Source organism: Coenobita brevimanus, chromosome 97, assembly GCF_032717465.1.
Source record: "Coenobita brevimanus isolate Jiangsu-jjx chromosome 97, ASM3271746v2, whole genome shotgun sequence".
NCBI lineage: Eukaryota > Metazoa > Arthropoda > Malacostraca > Decapoda > Coenobitidae > Coenobita > Coenobita brevimanus.
The window spans coordinates 32,444,909-32,460,661 of record NC_137050.1 but is presented as its reverse complement, the minus strand read 5'-3'; the positions used below and the strand labels follow the sequence as shown (position 1 = coordinate 32,460,661).

Here is a 15,753-nt window from a genome sequence, read left to right as displayed (position 1 = left end):
CATTTGGTAGGGAGCCAGAATGCTTTGTTTGCTCTGCTTGTAGGTTACAGTATATTACCTGCACATAGACAAAGAGGCTGGTGAGCCACCCAATAGGCTTTTTTTACTTTGTAGGCCAGCCAGCCACCAAAGCTGGTACTTTGGGGCTTTTTTTACTTTGTAGGCCGGCCAGCCACCGAAGCTGGTACTTTTATGTCCGGTTATGGACAAATAAATCCAGATACAGACCTAAAAGAGCCAAGGCCTAACATCTGCATACAGAGCGATGTCCGGATAATTGAGGGATTACTGTATACAGCATATAGACGGTCCTTGACTTACAACGGGGTTACTTTCCATTAAACCTATTGTAAGTGGAAAATACTGGAAGTCAAAAATGCATTTAATACACCTGACCAACCAAACTTCATAGTCTAGCCAAGCCTATCTTAAAAAGGCTTATTAAATATTTGTTCTGGCAAATATTTCTCATCCACAATTATTCGATGCAACTCTTCCTTAAAAGCTTTGGTACTTTCACTATCAGCACTTGCCGCCTCACCGCTGACCTTCACATTATGAATATTAAGACACATTTTGAAATGCTGGAACCACCCATAACTTACTGTAAACTGCTAGGAATACATAGGATCACTGGCACACTCCTTTAACAATTTGAACAGACTTCTTGCCTCAGCCTGGACCATCTGTAGGCTGAGCAGAATGCGTTTCTGTATCTGGTCTTCCATCCACGAAACAAGTAATTTCTCCATCTCATCAACCAGTCCAGCTCTTTGCTTTGTGAGGATAGTGGACTTCATCGATGTCAAAGATTTCACTGCATTACCGATTCATTTCTTATCCTATAACCCTCAAACGCCAGGCTATTTATACTACGCGCCACAGCACGCTCTTTCTTCCAGCACAGGTATTGTTCCGAAAATAGCCTGTTTTCATACCTTATTATCTTGGAAACTACAGCAATTAGGGAAATAAATGAATGAGCATATTACTCTCCAACTCTTCTTCTTGCAAATGATTGTATCCCCAGGTCTGCAGCTCATCGTGTTGATGAGTAAGGATGTGAGGAGGAGGACTAATTTGTACTGCGAGAGGTAGAATGTGTTTGTGCATGTGCTTGTGGCCCTGACTATGGCTTTGCTCTCAACATGATAACTTCTCCATTACTAGATAAACTAGATACAGTGGAGTCCAAGGCATGCCCTTTGGCACTATCACTGACCACTTTCCTGTATCCCTGGAAAGTGGCTTGGCAAGGGTGGATTAGGCAAAAGTCTATGTGAAGCAGAAACAGAATCGGATGAGAAGATTAAGAAAAAATCATCTTATACCTGGCAGAGTCAAAAAGGCAACTGAGGTGTGGTTGGCTCGGCTGGCTGGACTCCCTCCCTAGCTTATGGTGACAAGATAAAATAGCGGCCACTTCAAACTGTGGCGCAAACACCATGTCAGTTCCAACCAACACACGTCAGGAGTCTGGCGCCTCTTTGCCGTCAGTCAGGGGTCAAGATGGTCGAGATCATCGATAGCGAAAGTCCAAGTTCACATGCGATGGCCATTACAGGCTTGCTGCCTTCATGCTGGGCAATTGTCTCAAGTTTCATCTCAAGAGTGACTGCCTTCCTCTTCTTCCAACCAGTTGCTGGAGAGACAGATGGGCATTATGTAGACATGATGGATGCACAAAACACAAAACAGATACTGGGGGGTATCCTAGAAAATGATGGCAACACAGAACACTGTACAGTATCGACTGTATGCTGTACACTAGCGACCATGTAGCACACTAGGAGATGCAGCTCACTGCCGCTGCCCTGAATCACGAGAGAATATCAAACCACATATCACTAGCCAGGGAAAAGATCAAAATTCAAAATTCAAAGTACGGTTCCTGCTGAATGTGTATCACTATCACACCAATGTAAAGTAAAAAAAAAATCGTAACTCAGACCACTGTAACTCCGAGGCGTTCTGTTTTGTTTTTAAAAGCTCCAGCATGCTTGCATGCATTAGCCTTGGCCACCTATTGGTGGCTCTCCATGCTGCTCGATCTCTGGCAGCTTCCCTATTCGGTACCTCATCCCTGATGTCGCACTCGATCACCTCGTCTCAGGTCTTTCTCAGTTAGCAGGGGATAAAAATGGTAGATTACTAGTGGAGAAGGGAGAAAAAGTGAGCAGATGGAGAGAACACTTTAAGGAATTGTTGAACATAGAGGATGGAAGTAATGCGAGTATAAGTGGCTGGGGAATGGCTGGAAGAAGAAGGGAGGTGAGAAGACAGGAAGAAATCAGTAGGATAGAAGTTGTGGAAGCAATGAAGAAAGTTAAATCGGGGAAAGCCCCAGGAATTGATGGAGTGTGTGGTGAAATGCTGAAGCATGGGGGAGAGATAGTAGTAGAATGGATGTGGAAGATGTGCAGATTGGCCTGGGAGGAAGGTAGAGTCCCGGAGGATTGGAAGTCAGGTATAATTATTCCCTTGTACAAAGGAAAAAGGGAAAAAGAAGTGTGTGGTAATCATAGGGGCATTTGTCTTCTTAGTGTAATAGGAAAAGAGTATGGTAGGATACTTATTGACAGAGTTAGAGAAAGAACAGAGAAATTAGTTGGAGAAGAACAGGGAGGCTTTAGGAAGGGAAAAGGTTGTGTAGATCAGATATTCATTCTTAGATCTTTAGTGGAAAAGTTTCTAGAGAAGGGAAAGAAGTTGTATGCGGCATTCATGGATTTGGAGAAAGCATATGACAGGGTGGATAGACAAGGATTGTGGAAAGTGTTAAGAATATATGGAGTGGATGGGAAGTTGTTGAATGCTGTGAAGAGTATGTATGATGGTGCGAAGGCTGCAGTGCATGTGGATGGTGAACTAAGTGAATTTTTCTGTTTGAAAGTTGGGTTGAAACAGGGATGTGTCATGTCTCCATGGTTGTTCAATCTGTACATGGATGGGGTAATAAAAGAGGTACAAGGTAGGCTAGTGGATGTTGGAGTGGCCATGGTGAGAGGATAGTGTTTGGAAACTCCCTGTACTGTTGTTTGCAGATGATACTGTGTTGCTGAGTGAAGACGAAGGGAAGCTGCAAGGCTTGGTGGATGAGTTTGGGAGAGTGTGTAAGAAACGGAATCTAAAGGTGAATGTAGGGAAGAGTAAAGTGATGGTCTTTGAGAGAGGTGAAGTCAGTGAATGTACAGCGAGGTTGGATGGTGAGGAATTGGAAAATGTGAGTACGTTTAAGTACTTGGGTAGTGTGATGAGTAAGGATGGAGGTTCGGAGGGTGAAGTGCTTGAAAGGGTACAGCAGGGAAGAAAGGTTGCTGGTTCTTTGAAAGCAGTGATAAGAAACAGGGAAGTAAGCATGGAAGTGAAAAAGTTACTACATGACAGTATTGTGATATCAACTCTAACGTACGGAAGTGAAGCTTGGACGTTGTTGGAAGGACACAAGTCATGAGTGAGAGCAGTGGAAATGAGTTATTTAAGAGGAGCCTGTGGAGTCACATGGAGAGACAGGCTGACGAATGAGGATATAAAGGAGCATTGTGGTGTGGATGTGGATGTGATAGGAAGCGTTATGAGGAACACATTGAGTTGGTTTGGCCATGTCGAGAGGATGGAGGGTGAAAGACTGACGAAGAGAGTGTATGTGAGTGAGGTGGAGGGGGGAAGAGGGAGGGGGAGGCTGAGGATGAGATGGAGGGATGGGGTGGAGAGGTATATGAGAGAGGGGGGTGTGAGTTGGGAGCAGGGCAGTGAAATGGCGGGGGACAGGGAGACTTGGAGGCGATTTGTTTGTGGCCACCCCAAACGGGATTGAGGCGTCTGGCAATAGATAGATAGATAGATAGTTAACAATTCTCACTTTCTGCATCAATTATCATCCTCCATCCTCTCCACATGCCCAAACCATCTCAATCTATCTCTCCTAACCAAAACACCAATACACTCAAGTCCCATCCTACCCCTTAACTCTTGTATCATAAACCTAGCCCCTCCAGATCTAGCACTCAAGGACACACTGCAGATCCACCTAATCATAGCCCCCCCAGACCTTGCACTCAAGGAAACACTGCACATCCACCTAATCACGGCCCCAGAGGCCTCGCACTCAAGGAAACACTGCACATCCACCTAATTAGCGCCTCACACTCAAGGACACAATGCACATCCACCTAATCAGAGATCCCTCAGGCCTTGCACTCAAGGACACACTGCACATCCATCTACTCATAGCCCCCCCAGGCCTTGCACTCAAGGACACACTGCACATCCACCTAATCATTATCACATCTGTATGTCTGAGCCTGCAAATATCCCCTTCCTTTACTGCCCAAATCTCACTACCATACAGCATTACACTTCGAACACAAGCTCCATACAAAGATTCCTTAGCACGGAAGAAGAGCTCTTTCAATGTCAGGAGAGGCAACAGCTCCCTGAACTTCCAACCACGTCTCACCCTAGCCTCTGAGATAGCTGCAGCCCCACTTCCCACACATGTCTTCCAAATAACAAAACTCTTCCACACACTCAAGTGACCCACCAGCAAGATCAATCCTTTCATGCCTGACAATCTCAACATGCTCTTCCTGACACACTGCATGCATGATATCAGTATTATCTCATAGTCTACCTCTAATACCACTGCAACTCTTATGCATCCCCTTATCACAAACACTGCACATGATGGAATTACTTTCCATGCACTTGTGGCAAATTGTACCTGGCCACTCTCTTTCTTCTTTGACTGTACTGCCACCAGTCCTAGATACCATCACTTTTGTTTTATCTGGATTTACTCTTAAGCTCTTGTGCCTCATACCATCTCTCCACTTCTGAAGCCCTTCCTCTGCCTCCCTTTCATTCTCTGCAACAAACACCAAATCATCAGCATAAAACTTCTCCCACAGGAGTCCATTTCTCAAGTCACGCAAGAGGGCTTCAAGCACCATGATAAACAACAAGAGGCTCAACACTGACCCCTGATGCACACCAACATTCACGGAAAATTCATCATTCAAATCTCCATTCACCCTTACCTGGGTGCGAGCAAACATATACGAAGCCATAACCACCCTAACCAGCCACTCATTGATCCCAAGCTTTCTCATTGCCCACTTCACCACCTCCCTAGAGACTCTGTCAAAAGCCTTCTCCAAATCAACAAAAACAATGTACAGATCCTTTTCTTTCCTATTAATTTTTCCTGAAGCTGTCAAACAATGAATATGGCATCAATGGTCCCTTTGCCTGGCATAAACCCAAATTACATCTCATTTCACTCTTTTCTAATCATACCTTCATTATCTGGTCCAAAAGCTTTATGCCTCTATAATTTCCTCTTGCCAGGACAGCACCCTTCCCCTTGTACACATTTACAATTACACTCTTCAGCCAGTCATTTGGGACAACACACTCAAATACAATTGCATTTATCAAGTCAGTAAATAACCCCACTCCTATATCTCCTGATGCTTTCAGCAATTCAGCAGTCAGCCCAGACACACCTGCTGCCTTCCCCACTGGCATCCTGCCTACTGCCCTTCTCACAGTAGCAACATCAATCAAAAGCCAAGGGCCAAAAATTGGACCTGCTGGCTCCAAACTTCTCTGTTCCACTCAAACTCCTCATTCAACAACCGGTTGCACTGGTCTCTCCAGAAGTCTTTAATATTCCCACTGTTCACCACTACCTTTCCTTCCTCATTCTTCACACACTGCTCACCTACGATATTCTTGTTTTCCCTCTTCATCTGATTTACCACCTTAAAAATCATACTCTTCCTTTCCACAGTATTTAGGTTATCAAGTAAAAGTCTCTGAGACTCAGATTTTGCCCTACAAACCTCTTTTCTAGCCCTATGCTTGGCAGCCAAATATTCTTCTTCGTTACCTTCTCTTTTTGCATTCCCAGAAAAGCACTGTTTTCTTAACTGCAGCTTCTACACCCTCATCCCACCACCATGTTACTTTGTGTCTTGGGGGGGGAGCTTGTCCATTCCCACACTGAATCAGTAACTCTAAGAGAACTGTTCTTGACAGCTCTGTACTGTTTATTAACACTTCTGTCAACAGTTCCCCATTCAGCCACCAGTCTACTCAACTCACTGTAGAAGGCATCCCTTACTGCTTGGTTTTTCCACTTCCATAATTTCCTACTAGGTGCGTAGGTCCTCTCTTTCATCCCCGAAAACTTTAACATCCCTCACCCACCTCCTATCAGCCCTCCTGACCAGGAAATAGTCCAGCTGGCTACTGTTTCCCCCAGACTCGTATGTAATTAACCTACTCTCTCTTTTCCTAAAAATGTGTGTTGCACACAATCATGTTCACTGCCGATTTCCCCTTCCTCATTCCTTGTATCATATGCACATCCCCCATGTAATCTTTCACATCTTTGAGTTGCTGCACCTACACGGCCATTTAAGTCCCCTCCTAAAACTACAATTTCGTCATCCCACATACCACTTACCACACATGTCATCCCAGAATATAACTTTCTCTAAATCACCCAAGCCAGCCTGTGGAGAATAAGCTGATATAAATGAGTGTGTGACCCCACTGAACAAAATTTTCACTACTATTATTCTTTAACTCATGTTCAATACATTCATGACATACTCCACCCATGTCTCCTTAACCAACACACCCACACCACCATATCCATCTGTCCTACCCTGCCAAAATATTTTGTACTCACAATCCCTCCCAGGAATCATACTGGCTGATTCTCCCCTGTACTGTATCTAACCTCCTGCACACATCCAACATCCACCCATCTCCAACTCATTGTCTCAACCATTTCCCTCACTCTATCCCTCAAACTACTCATATATATACAGGCATATCCCTGGTTTAATGATGCCGTTGGTTAAGTAAAAACCCATTGCTAGGCGAGGTATGGTATCTCAAGTTGATTTAATATGTAAAGTATGGGATGGGTCCTTGAGGCTTGGGTATCCCCCCCAACCAAGTCCTAAACTCACCCAAATGAGTCCAAGGAAAAGTTTAAAGCCAATATAAATGGCCTAACAGCTGTAAAAGAAGCTAACCTAAGCCTAAAACTAGTGCCCGTCTCACTTGTACCAAGGCAAGGTCACTGGAGAAAGCAATCTCCAACTCGTATTCAAACTCAGCAGAGAAGATGCAGCAGCACTATATACAATCCCATCAGACGGTCCTGGGACAATCAAATAAACATCTGCTATGCATAATAATAATGTATGAATGACACAGAACTGTCCAAAGAGCGAATTGCTGTGACGAAGATTCAATGATCTTTTGACGGGGAATTCTCTCGACAGGGAATGCAATCGATGATGTGATTGGGAAACCCTTTTCAATGGCCCCCCTTTATGTCATTTTATTTTCTGTTCTGGTTGCTGAGCTCCTTTATTATCTTCTCTTTTGTTTTCAAACATTTATTTAGAAATTCCTCTGTATTTTCAATGCATTTTCTCTTGAACTACCTGTATGTAAACACATGATATATCGATCGATGATGTGATCAGGATAGTCTTTTCACGGCCCCTCTTTAGGTAATTTTAGCTACTGTTCTGGTTGTTGAGCTCCTTTCTTTTCGTCTCACTTATTTTCCAACATTTAATTGTAAATTCTTTTGTATCTTCAAGGCATTTTTCCTTGAATGGCCCAAATGCAAACACGTGATTTATCGGTCACAGTTTTTATCAATGCATGAAATATTTACTCTGTAAAGTTCTCATGAGTATTAGTATTTATTTAAAATTATTTTATATTCCATGATAGGTTAGATGACAATTCAATGGTCAAACACGAAATATTCTTTACTGAGTCGCCTAGTAGTAGTAGTAGTTGTTCCCTAGGCAGTCTGGCCGAACAGCCCCAAGTCCCTAAGGAAGGCCACGGCCAAGACCGGGCTCTCCCACAGAGTTCTCAAGGAGTGTATGTTGTGTAGTTGGTGCAAGCGATTATTTGCAATGTAGTCTTCCATAATGTGCTTAATAGTGTGAGTTGCTGTGTTGCACCCTGGACAGACGTCAGCGACAGAGTCATCCAGCCTCTTCTGATAACTCAAGAGGGCTGAATGATGCCCACATCTCAGCCTGGCCAGGTGAATGCTGTCCTCACAAAGGAGGTAGAATTCAGAAGGGTGGATATCAGGAGGCTGTGCATGCAGCTGGGTGTTGTATTTAAGTAACTGAATGGAGTGGCGAGTGATTTGAGTATGGATATGTTTCTGGAGGCTGGTTTGAGGTGGGTGAGGGAGGAGAGATGACAATATTTGTGTAGGATATCGTATGTTGGGTGTTGTTTTGATTTTCCTTGGTGTGTGTGGATATGCTACAATGTAGTGTAGTGGATGGTGTGGGAATGTAGAGGCTGTGGCAAGAATTTGTGCGCCTCTCATATCTAGATGATCCTTGAAGACTTTGGTTTCTTAGTGTAGGTGGCCCGTGGGTTTTGTAGCTGTACAGCCTGTGATTATTTTTAGGGCCTTGTTCTGTATGGTCTGTAGAGTGTTGTAGTGTGTTTTAGTGAGATCTTTGCATCATCAGCAAACAGACTTGCATAACTGTTCACTCAATCTACCATATAATTTACATAAATCGGGAACATTACTGGCGCCAACACCGAGCCCTGTGGGACACCACTTGTTACTTACCTCCATCCAGACATCTTATCCTTTATTACTGTCCTCATTTGTCTATCTCTCAAAAAGTCTCTCATCCATTCCAGGAGGTTCCCCTTCAGTCCTCTTACATGCTCTGGTTTCCACATTAGTCTTTTATGAGGTACCATGTTGAAGGTCTTCTCCAAATCTAAATACACACAATCCACCCAACTGTCTCTCTCCTGTAGCACATCAATCGCTCGAGTAAAAACTCAACAAGTTGGAAACACATGACCTTCCACTTCTAAATCCAAACTGACTTTCAGCCAAAATATTCATCTCTTCCAGATATTTTATCCATCTATCTTTCAGAAATCTCTTGCACAATTTTGCGACCATGCTGGTTAGGAACACTGGTCTATAATTCAGGGGTTCTTCCCTGTTTCCTCCCTTATAAATTGGTACCACATTTGACCTCTTCCATTCTTGTGGTTCTTTCCCCTCTCCCAGAGAACACACAATTAAACTGTGAATCTTATCCGCGAGTTGTTTTCGGCATTCCTTCAGTACCCAATTAGAGACTCCATCTGGTCCTGGGGCTTTCCTCACATCTTGAGTTTCCAGTAATTTATACGCTTCCTGTACTTCCACTTTTATATCTTTTATCACTACATTTCTAGTCACTCCCTCTCCTTCAACAAACTCACTTTCATTAGTGAAAACTGACTGGAAACGTTTGTTCATTATTTCTGCTTGCACTGCCGCATCTTTATAGACCTCTCCTTCTACTTTCAGTTTGGTGATTCCTTCCTTTTGTTTCAGTTTGCCATTGACAAATCTATAAAACAGTTTGGGTTCATCCTTACATTTGTCTATTATACCTTTTTCAAAATTCCTTTCTTCCTCTCTACGTATTCTTGTGAAATCATTTCTAGTTCTTTTATATTCTTCTTTTGTTCTGCTGTTACCTCTTTCTACAATTGTTCCATGCTGTGTCTCTCTTTTTTTTGCTATCATACACCTTCAATTAAACCACTCCTTTTTTCTGTTTTCTTTCCCCCTTACTCTTGGCACAAATTTTTCCACTCCCAAGTTATAGAAGGCTACAAAAATATCTCACTTACTCTGTATCTCTCGTTTCTCTGAATTTCATCCAATCTGCATTTTTGAAAAATTTTCTCAATCCTTTAAAGTTTGCTTTCCCAAAGTTGTATCTTCCCTGCCTATAAAGCTCGTCTCTTGGCTCCACATTCCCTGTTATCATCTGGAACTCAATGACCACATGATCACTTTTTCCAATATGACAGAGATACTCCAAGGATTCTATTACATCGGGTTCTTTGGTAAACAATAAGTCTAGTCTTGCTGGTGTGTCCTCACCTCGGAACCTTGTCTCTTCTTTAACCCATTGCATCATCACATTGTTCAAATTTATATTTAATAATGTAGTGCCCCACAAACCTTCTCTGCTTCCTGAGTCCCATTCCTCCCAGTTCACCTCTTTACAATCAGCGAATGGGGACAAAACAACCTTGTCTCTTTTAATGCTAGTAAAACTAAATACGGGTATATACAGTTTACTAATAGACAGATATTGCCAGATTCGTACATTACCTTCAGTGCTACTAATATTCCCATCTCCAAAAGTATTGAAATTCTTGGCGTCTCACTTAACAGTGCCCTCAGCTGGACCTCTCATGTCAGATCACTTGCTAAAATCGCCTCAAAGAAACTTGGATTATTGTACAGAGTCCGTAACTTCTTCGCCGATGAGCAGTTAGCTATAATTTATAAGAGTCATGTGCGCTCTCAGCTTGAATATTGCTCACCCTTGTGGAATGGTTGTGGAGAGGTTGCATTAAGACAACTAGACAAAATTCAGAATAAAGCTGTTAGAATCATTAACAACGCTGCCATTACATATAAACTACCTCCCCTGCAAGTAAGAAGGAATGTTGCCTCCATTGCATTATTTTACATATATTTTTTTGGCAAATGCTCAGGCGAAGTTGCATCCATGATGCCACCTCTCCATGCCTTCCCTCGTGCTGCACGGGCATCTGGTAGCGCTCATGACTGGAATGTCACTCAGCCATATTGCAGAACTTCTGCCTACCAAAATTCTTTCATTCCCCGAACTGCATCTCTCTGGAACTCGCTTCCCCAGAGTTGTTTCCCTCCAAATTTCAACCCACAACTGTTCAAGTCTAACTGTTACAGATATTTTATGAACAAAGGACACCAGTAATCTGGTGTATGGATTTTTTTTTTTTACTCATTTGTTTTTCCTTCCTCCATTCTGTTATTTATAAAAAAAAAAAAAAAAAAAAAAAAAAAAAAAAAATGGTGTGTGTGTGTGTGTGTGTGTGTGTGTGTGTGTGTGTGTGTATGTGTGTGTGCGTATTCACCTATTTGTAGTATACAGGAATTAAGGCAAGCTCATGTTGTCCTGTCTCCATATCTACATTTATCCAGTCTAATTGTAAACACATGAATGTTCTTTGCCTGCACAACCTCTTCGTCTAAGTCATTCCAAATACTTATACTTCTATTTGGAAAACTGAACCTTTAACCCCTTAAGTGCTAATCTCATCGATTGGGCTTTTTGCGCAATTTCTTAAGGGGACGAGCAACACAGATCGTACAACATCCACAAAAAACTGGCGGAAGCTGGCTCCACCCCAGCTGTGATGTAGATGGCTTCTAACCAATCAGAACTAGGTGTTGGACACACCGGAGGGGGAACCCAGGCCCGTAACCAGGCGATGGGGGATGTACCCCCCACCTCCCTCTCGCCACGTCCTTCTACTCCACTACCTTGTTACTGCCCTACCTCCCACCATTCTTACTACCACAACAACCCCTCAACCCCTCCCACCCCCTCCTCATGCATCCCCCCCTCCCATGTGGATCCCCCCCACATTCCCCTCCCCAGTCAACTGGGGGGGAGGGTATTTCCCCCTTGCCCTCCCTCCATGTCCCTGTACTCCACTTTGGCCCTTCCTTTGTGTCTTGTGGTGGTCTCCTCCCATCCCTCGATCCCCATCCACCCCCTCCTGGCCTTACCAGCTCCCCCTACCCCCGCACCCCTTACACGCACCCCCTAGCACCTACCCGCCCTCGAATATTTTGCATATTTTTTATGCTTTATGGCATGTGTTTTTGAATCATTACCTGTAATTTATTGGGTCTGCATAAAGATATCCACACCAGAATTAATTTAGCTGTATTTAGTCGAAACCCACTTGAAAAAGACATTTTATTTTATGCCGACGCATGGAAGCACGTTGAAGCATTCAAAAGGAAACGAAACAAAACGAAAACTAGATTTGACAGCTCAGAGGGGAGGGGAGGGGAGGGAAGGAGAGGAGAGGAGAGGAGAGGAGAGGAGAGGAGAGAGGAGGGGAGGGAAGGGAAGGGGATGGAGGGGACTGGAGGTTTGAAGAGGGGAGAGAAGGGGAGGATAATTTTTACTATTTATCATATTTTTATTGGGGGGTTCATGACCTACTTCCCTTGCTAGATTTGACAGCTCGGCAGGGAGGGAAGGGGGAAGAGGAAAGGGGAGGGGAGGTTAGGCGAAGGGAAGGGAAGGGGGAAGAGGAAAGAGGAGGGGAGGTTAGGCGAAGGGAAGGGAAGGGAAGGGAAGGGAAGGGGAGGGGAGGGAGGGGATTAGAGGTATGAGGAGAGAAGAGGAGAGAAGGATAATTTTTATTTATCAAATTTATTTGGGGGGTTTGTTTCAATTTTATTTTTTTCTAAGCACATGACGATGGTTTATAACATCTATACACACCAAAAAAAATTGATTTTGGTGATTTTTGTACGTATTGTTGCGAAGAAAACAGGTGCGAGCGGCGTATTTTCTTTCTCGCCGGGGCCACGACGGGTAACTATTATAAACTTTGACTAACCAGAGCTCGGTAACGATTGGGTCTAGGAGGGTGGGGTTTGCGTTTTCAGGTGTGTAAATTCAAGCTCTATAAATCAGGCATAAAACTTTTAACCTTTGAGGACGTCGAAAAATTGACCTGTTTTTGCGTCCTGGGCTGGAGAATTGCGTACCCTAGGGGTTAAAGATCATTAAGACATCTATTTCTCCCCAACTTGAGGTCATGACCTCTTGTTCTCCCATCATCCAGCACAAAAAGATCCTCTCTATCCACCCTTTCCAATTCTTTTACATTTCTAAATATCGTGATCAAGTCATCTCTTTCCCTTCTCTCACGCAGTGTTGGTAATGTCAGATTTTCCAGTCTCTCCTCGTAGGCGAGTTCCCTTAAACATGGTATCTTTACTGTCATCCGCTGAACCTTCTCTAGTTTATCAATAAGCTTCTTCAAATGAGGTGACCATACCACAGCTGCATACTCCAGTCTTGGTCTTATCATGGTCACTATCAACTCCCTCAGCATTTCCTAGTCCACATAATTAAAAGCCACTCTCATATTGGTCAGTAATCCATAGGTTCCTCTAATGATTTTGTTTATATGTTTTTCTAGTGACAAGTCATCCTAAACAGTTACTCCCAAGTCTTTCTCATCTCTTCTTTTACAAATGATCTCATTGCCCATTTTATATGTCCAGTGCGGTCTTTTTTCACTCACTCCCATTTCTAATACATGACACTTCTTGGCATAAAAATCCATTTTCCAAGTCTGGCTCCAGCTGTGGAGTTTGTCCAAGTCCTCTTGCAGTTTTTTACAACTATTAGTACCTTTAATATGTTGCATGATTTTAGCATCATCTGTGAACATACTCATGTAACTATTTAAACCCTCTGGTAAATCATTTACATTAATCAGAAACATTATTGGGGCTAAGTCAGAGACCTGGGGTACTCCACTAGTCACATTTTTCCACTGTGAAACCTTGTCTCTTATAACTGTTCTCATCTGCCTTCCTATCAAATAATCTTCCATCCACTTAAATAGTTTCCCATGCACCCCTCCAAGGTCTTCAACTTCCACAGCAGTCTCCTATAGGGCAGTGTCAAATGCTTTCTTGAGATAAAGATAGACACAATCCACCCATCCCTCTCTTTCTTGTATGACATCTATTACCCTATTGTAGAAACTTAATAAGTTAGCAATACATGATCTTCCTTCCCTAAAACCAAATTGTCTTGGTGTTAGCACTTCATTTTCTTCTAAATACTTTATCCGTCTTTTTCTAATAATTTTCTCGCAGATTTTACAAACAATACTAGTAAGTAATACAGGTCTGTAATTGAATGGATCTTCCCTATCTCCTCCCTTGAAGACTGGCGCAATACTTGCTCTTTTTCAATCTTTAGGTAACTGTCCATTTTCCATCGAAGTCGTCTTGATAATGACATAAACAGGCCACACTAACTGGTCAGCACATTCCTTCAGGATCCATCCAGCCACACCAACAGGTCCCATTGCTTTTCTTAAATCCAAATCCCTCATCAGCTGCAGCACCTCATTCACGTCAACAATAATTTCTGCCATTCCTGTCATCGTGGGTTCTATTTCAGGTTCCCTAATTTCCTGTTCTAACACAAAGACTGACTTCAGTTTGCTGATCATTATTTCACACAATTCTTCTTCTCTTTCGTAAGTTTCATCTCCATCCCTCAATCGTATTATACAGGTAACTCGCACGGAACACTTGGGTTTCGTTCCTACCGTGCCGTGTTAGGTGCGAAATCGCGTATATTTAAACTACAACGTATTTTGCTCCCTAGACCCCCCAAATGTGTTGTTTTGCTGTTATCTGTCACTGGTAATCACTAGAAAGCACTTTAAGTGGTTAGAAGGTTTATTTAATGTTACAACTCACAAATACAGTACTCCAGAAAAAACATCAACACACAAATACTGTACATAAACACAAGGAAACATTCCGACGCCGATCATAGGTAATCATATAAATCAGGTTAACTGGTACCAGTGCTTTAACTTACAAGTACATACCAGAACAGTACATATTTAACTTAGAAATGCAGTACTGTGATACTGAATGATTTCAGTACATAATGTTAGGAATGGCTGGAAAAAAAAAAAATGTTATGAATACATTTTCACCTTTTTGATATATGTTTATGGTAATTTCGAGTTATTTTTTACGTTATCGTTGTGCCCATGCTTGGAAAAGGGAGCGAAAGAGTTGAATTTTCAGTCCTAAATGAGAAAACTGCACGTCCTCCAAAGCTAGACTCTGCCACGGAAGAATAAAGTGGAGGGTCAGTCCGATTAGCAATAAGGAAGTTGTGTCACAACTTCCAGCTCCCACACCACGAGAATGGCTAAAAATAGAATCGTAATGCAGTTTCAGAACTAACAATAAGTCTAATTATTACGAATACAGATACAAAGCAGAAATAAATACGTTTACAGACGGAGAAAACGTACTTCTTCCGTCATAACATGTTCATCTTTCTCTATCATTTTACGTTCATCTTTATCATTTTACCTTGTTATTTTCGCAATATATATTGCTGTCTCGTAAACAGGGTGGTTGTTTGTGTTTTGCAAGGGAGGAAAAAGATTGTATTTTCTGTCTGGGTTGAGATAATGGGTGTAACTATGTGTGGTTAGGCATGGCCACAAGCGAAAAAATCGTACATCCACTCATCACGATAGCAGGTGGTGAACTGACAGATGATACATGAGAGGGTGAAGTCAAGGTCAGTCTCATGTCCCAGATTTTTGTTCACTTCCCGAAAGTTTTCACAGTTTTCTACAAGTTGCATTGCATCAAATGATCCAAACCATTACAGCAAACCTGAGCAAATAGGTAAAGATACCACGACAAAAATGTATTTTTCTCTTATTATAAGTTTTTAACGAACAAACAAAAAAGGCAATATTCCGACGCCGATCATGGGTAATCATATAAATTAGGTTAACTGGTTACGAGGCTTTATTTAATGCTTTAATTGCTTACAAGTACATACCAGAACAGTAAATATTTAACTTACAAATACAGTACTGTAGAAAAGCAGTACAGTAAGAGTTTAACAAACAAACAAAAAAGGCAATATTCCGACGCCGATCATGGGTAATCATATAATTCGGGTTAACTGGTTACAAGGCTTTATTTAATGATTTAACTTTATTTAAGTGCTTACAAGTACAGTACATATGAGAACAGTAAATATTTAACTTACAAATACTGTACAGTACTGTGGAAAA

General features: G+C 42.4%; 1 protein-coding gene across 1 annotated transcript in view; it reads right to left on the bottom strand.

The window, feature by feature from the left end:
* Sec31 (COPII coat complex component secretory 31) overlaps positions 1-15,753 on the bottom strand; it is a 485,856-nt gene that overhangs the window by 137,038 nt on the left and 333,065 nt on the right. The window contains exon 16 of the mRNA XM_080283301.1: positions 1,788-1,826. Coding sequence (XP_080139427.1) covers positions 1,788-1,826 — 39 coding nt within the window. The remainder of the gene's footprint in view (positions 1-1,787; positions 1,827-15,753) is intronic.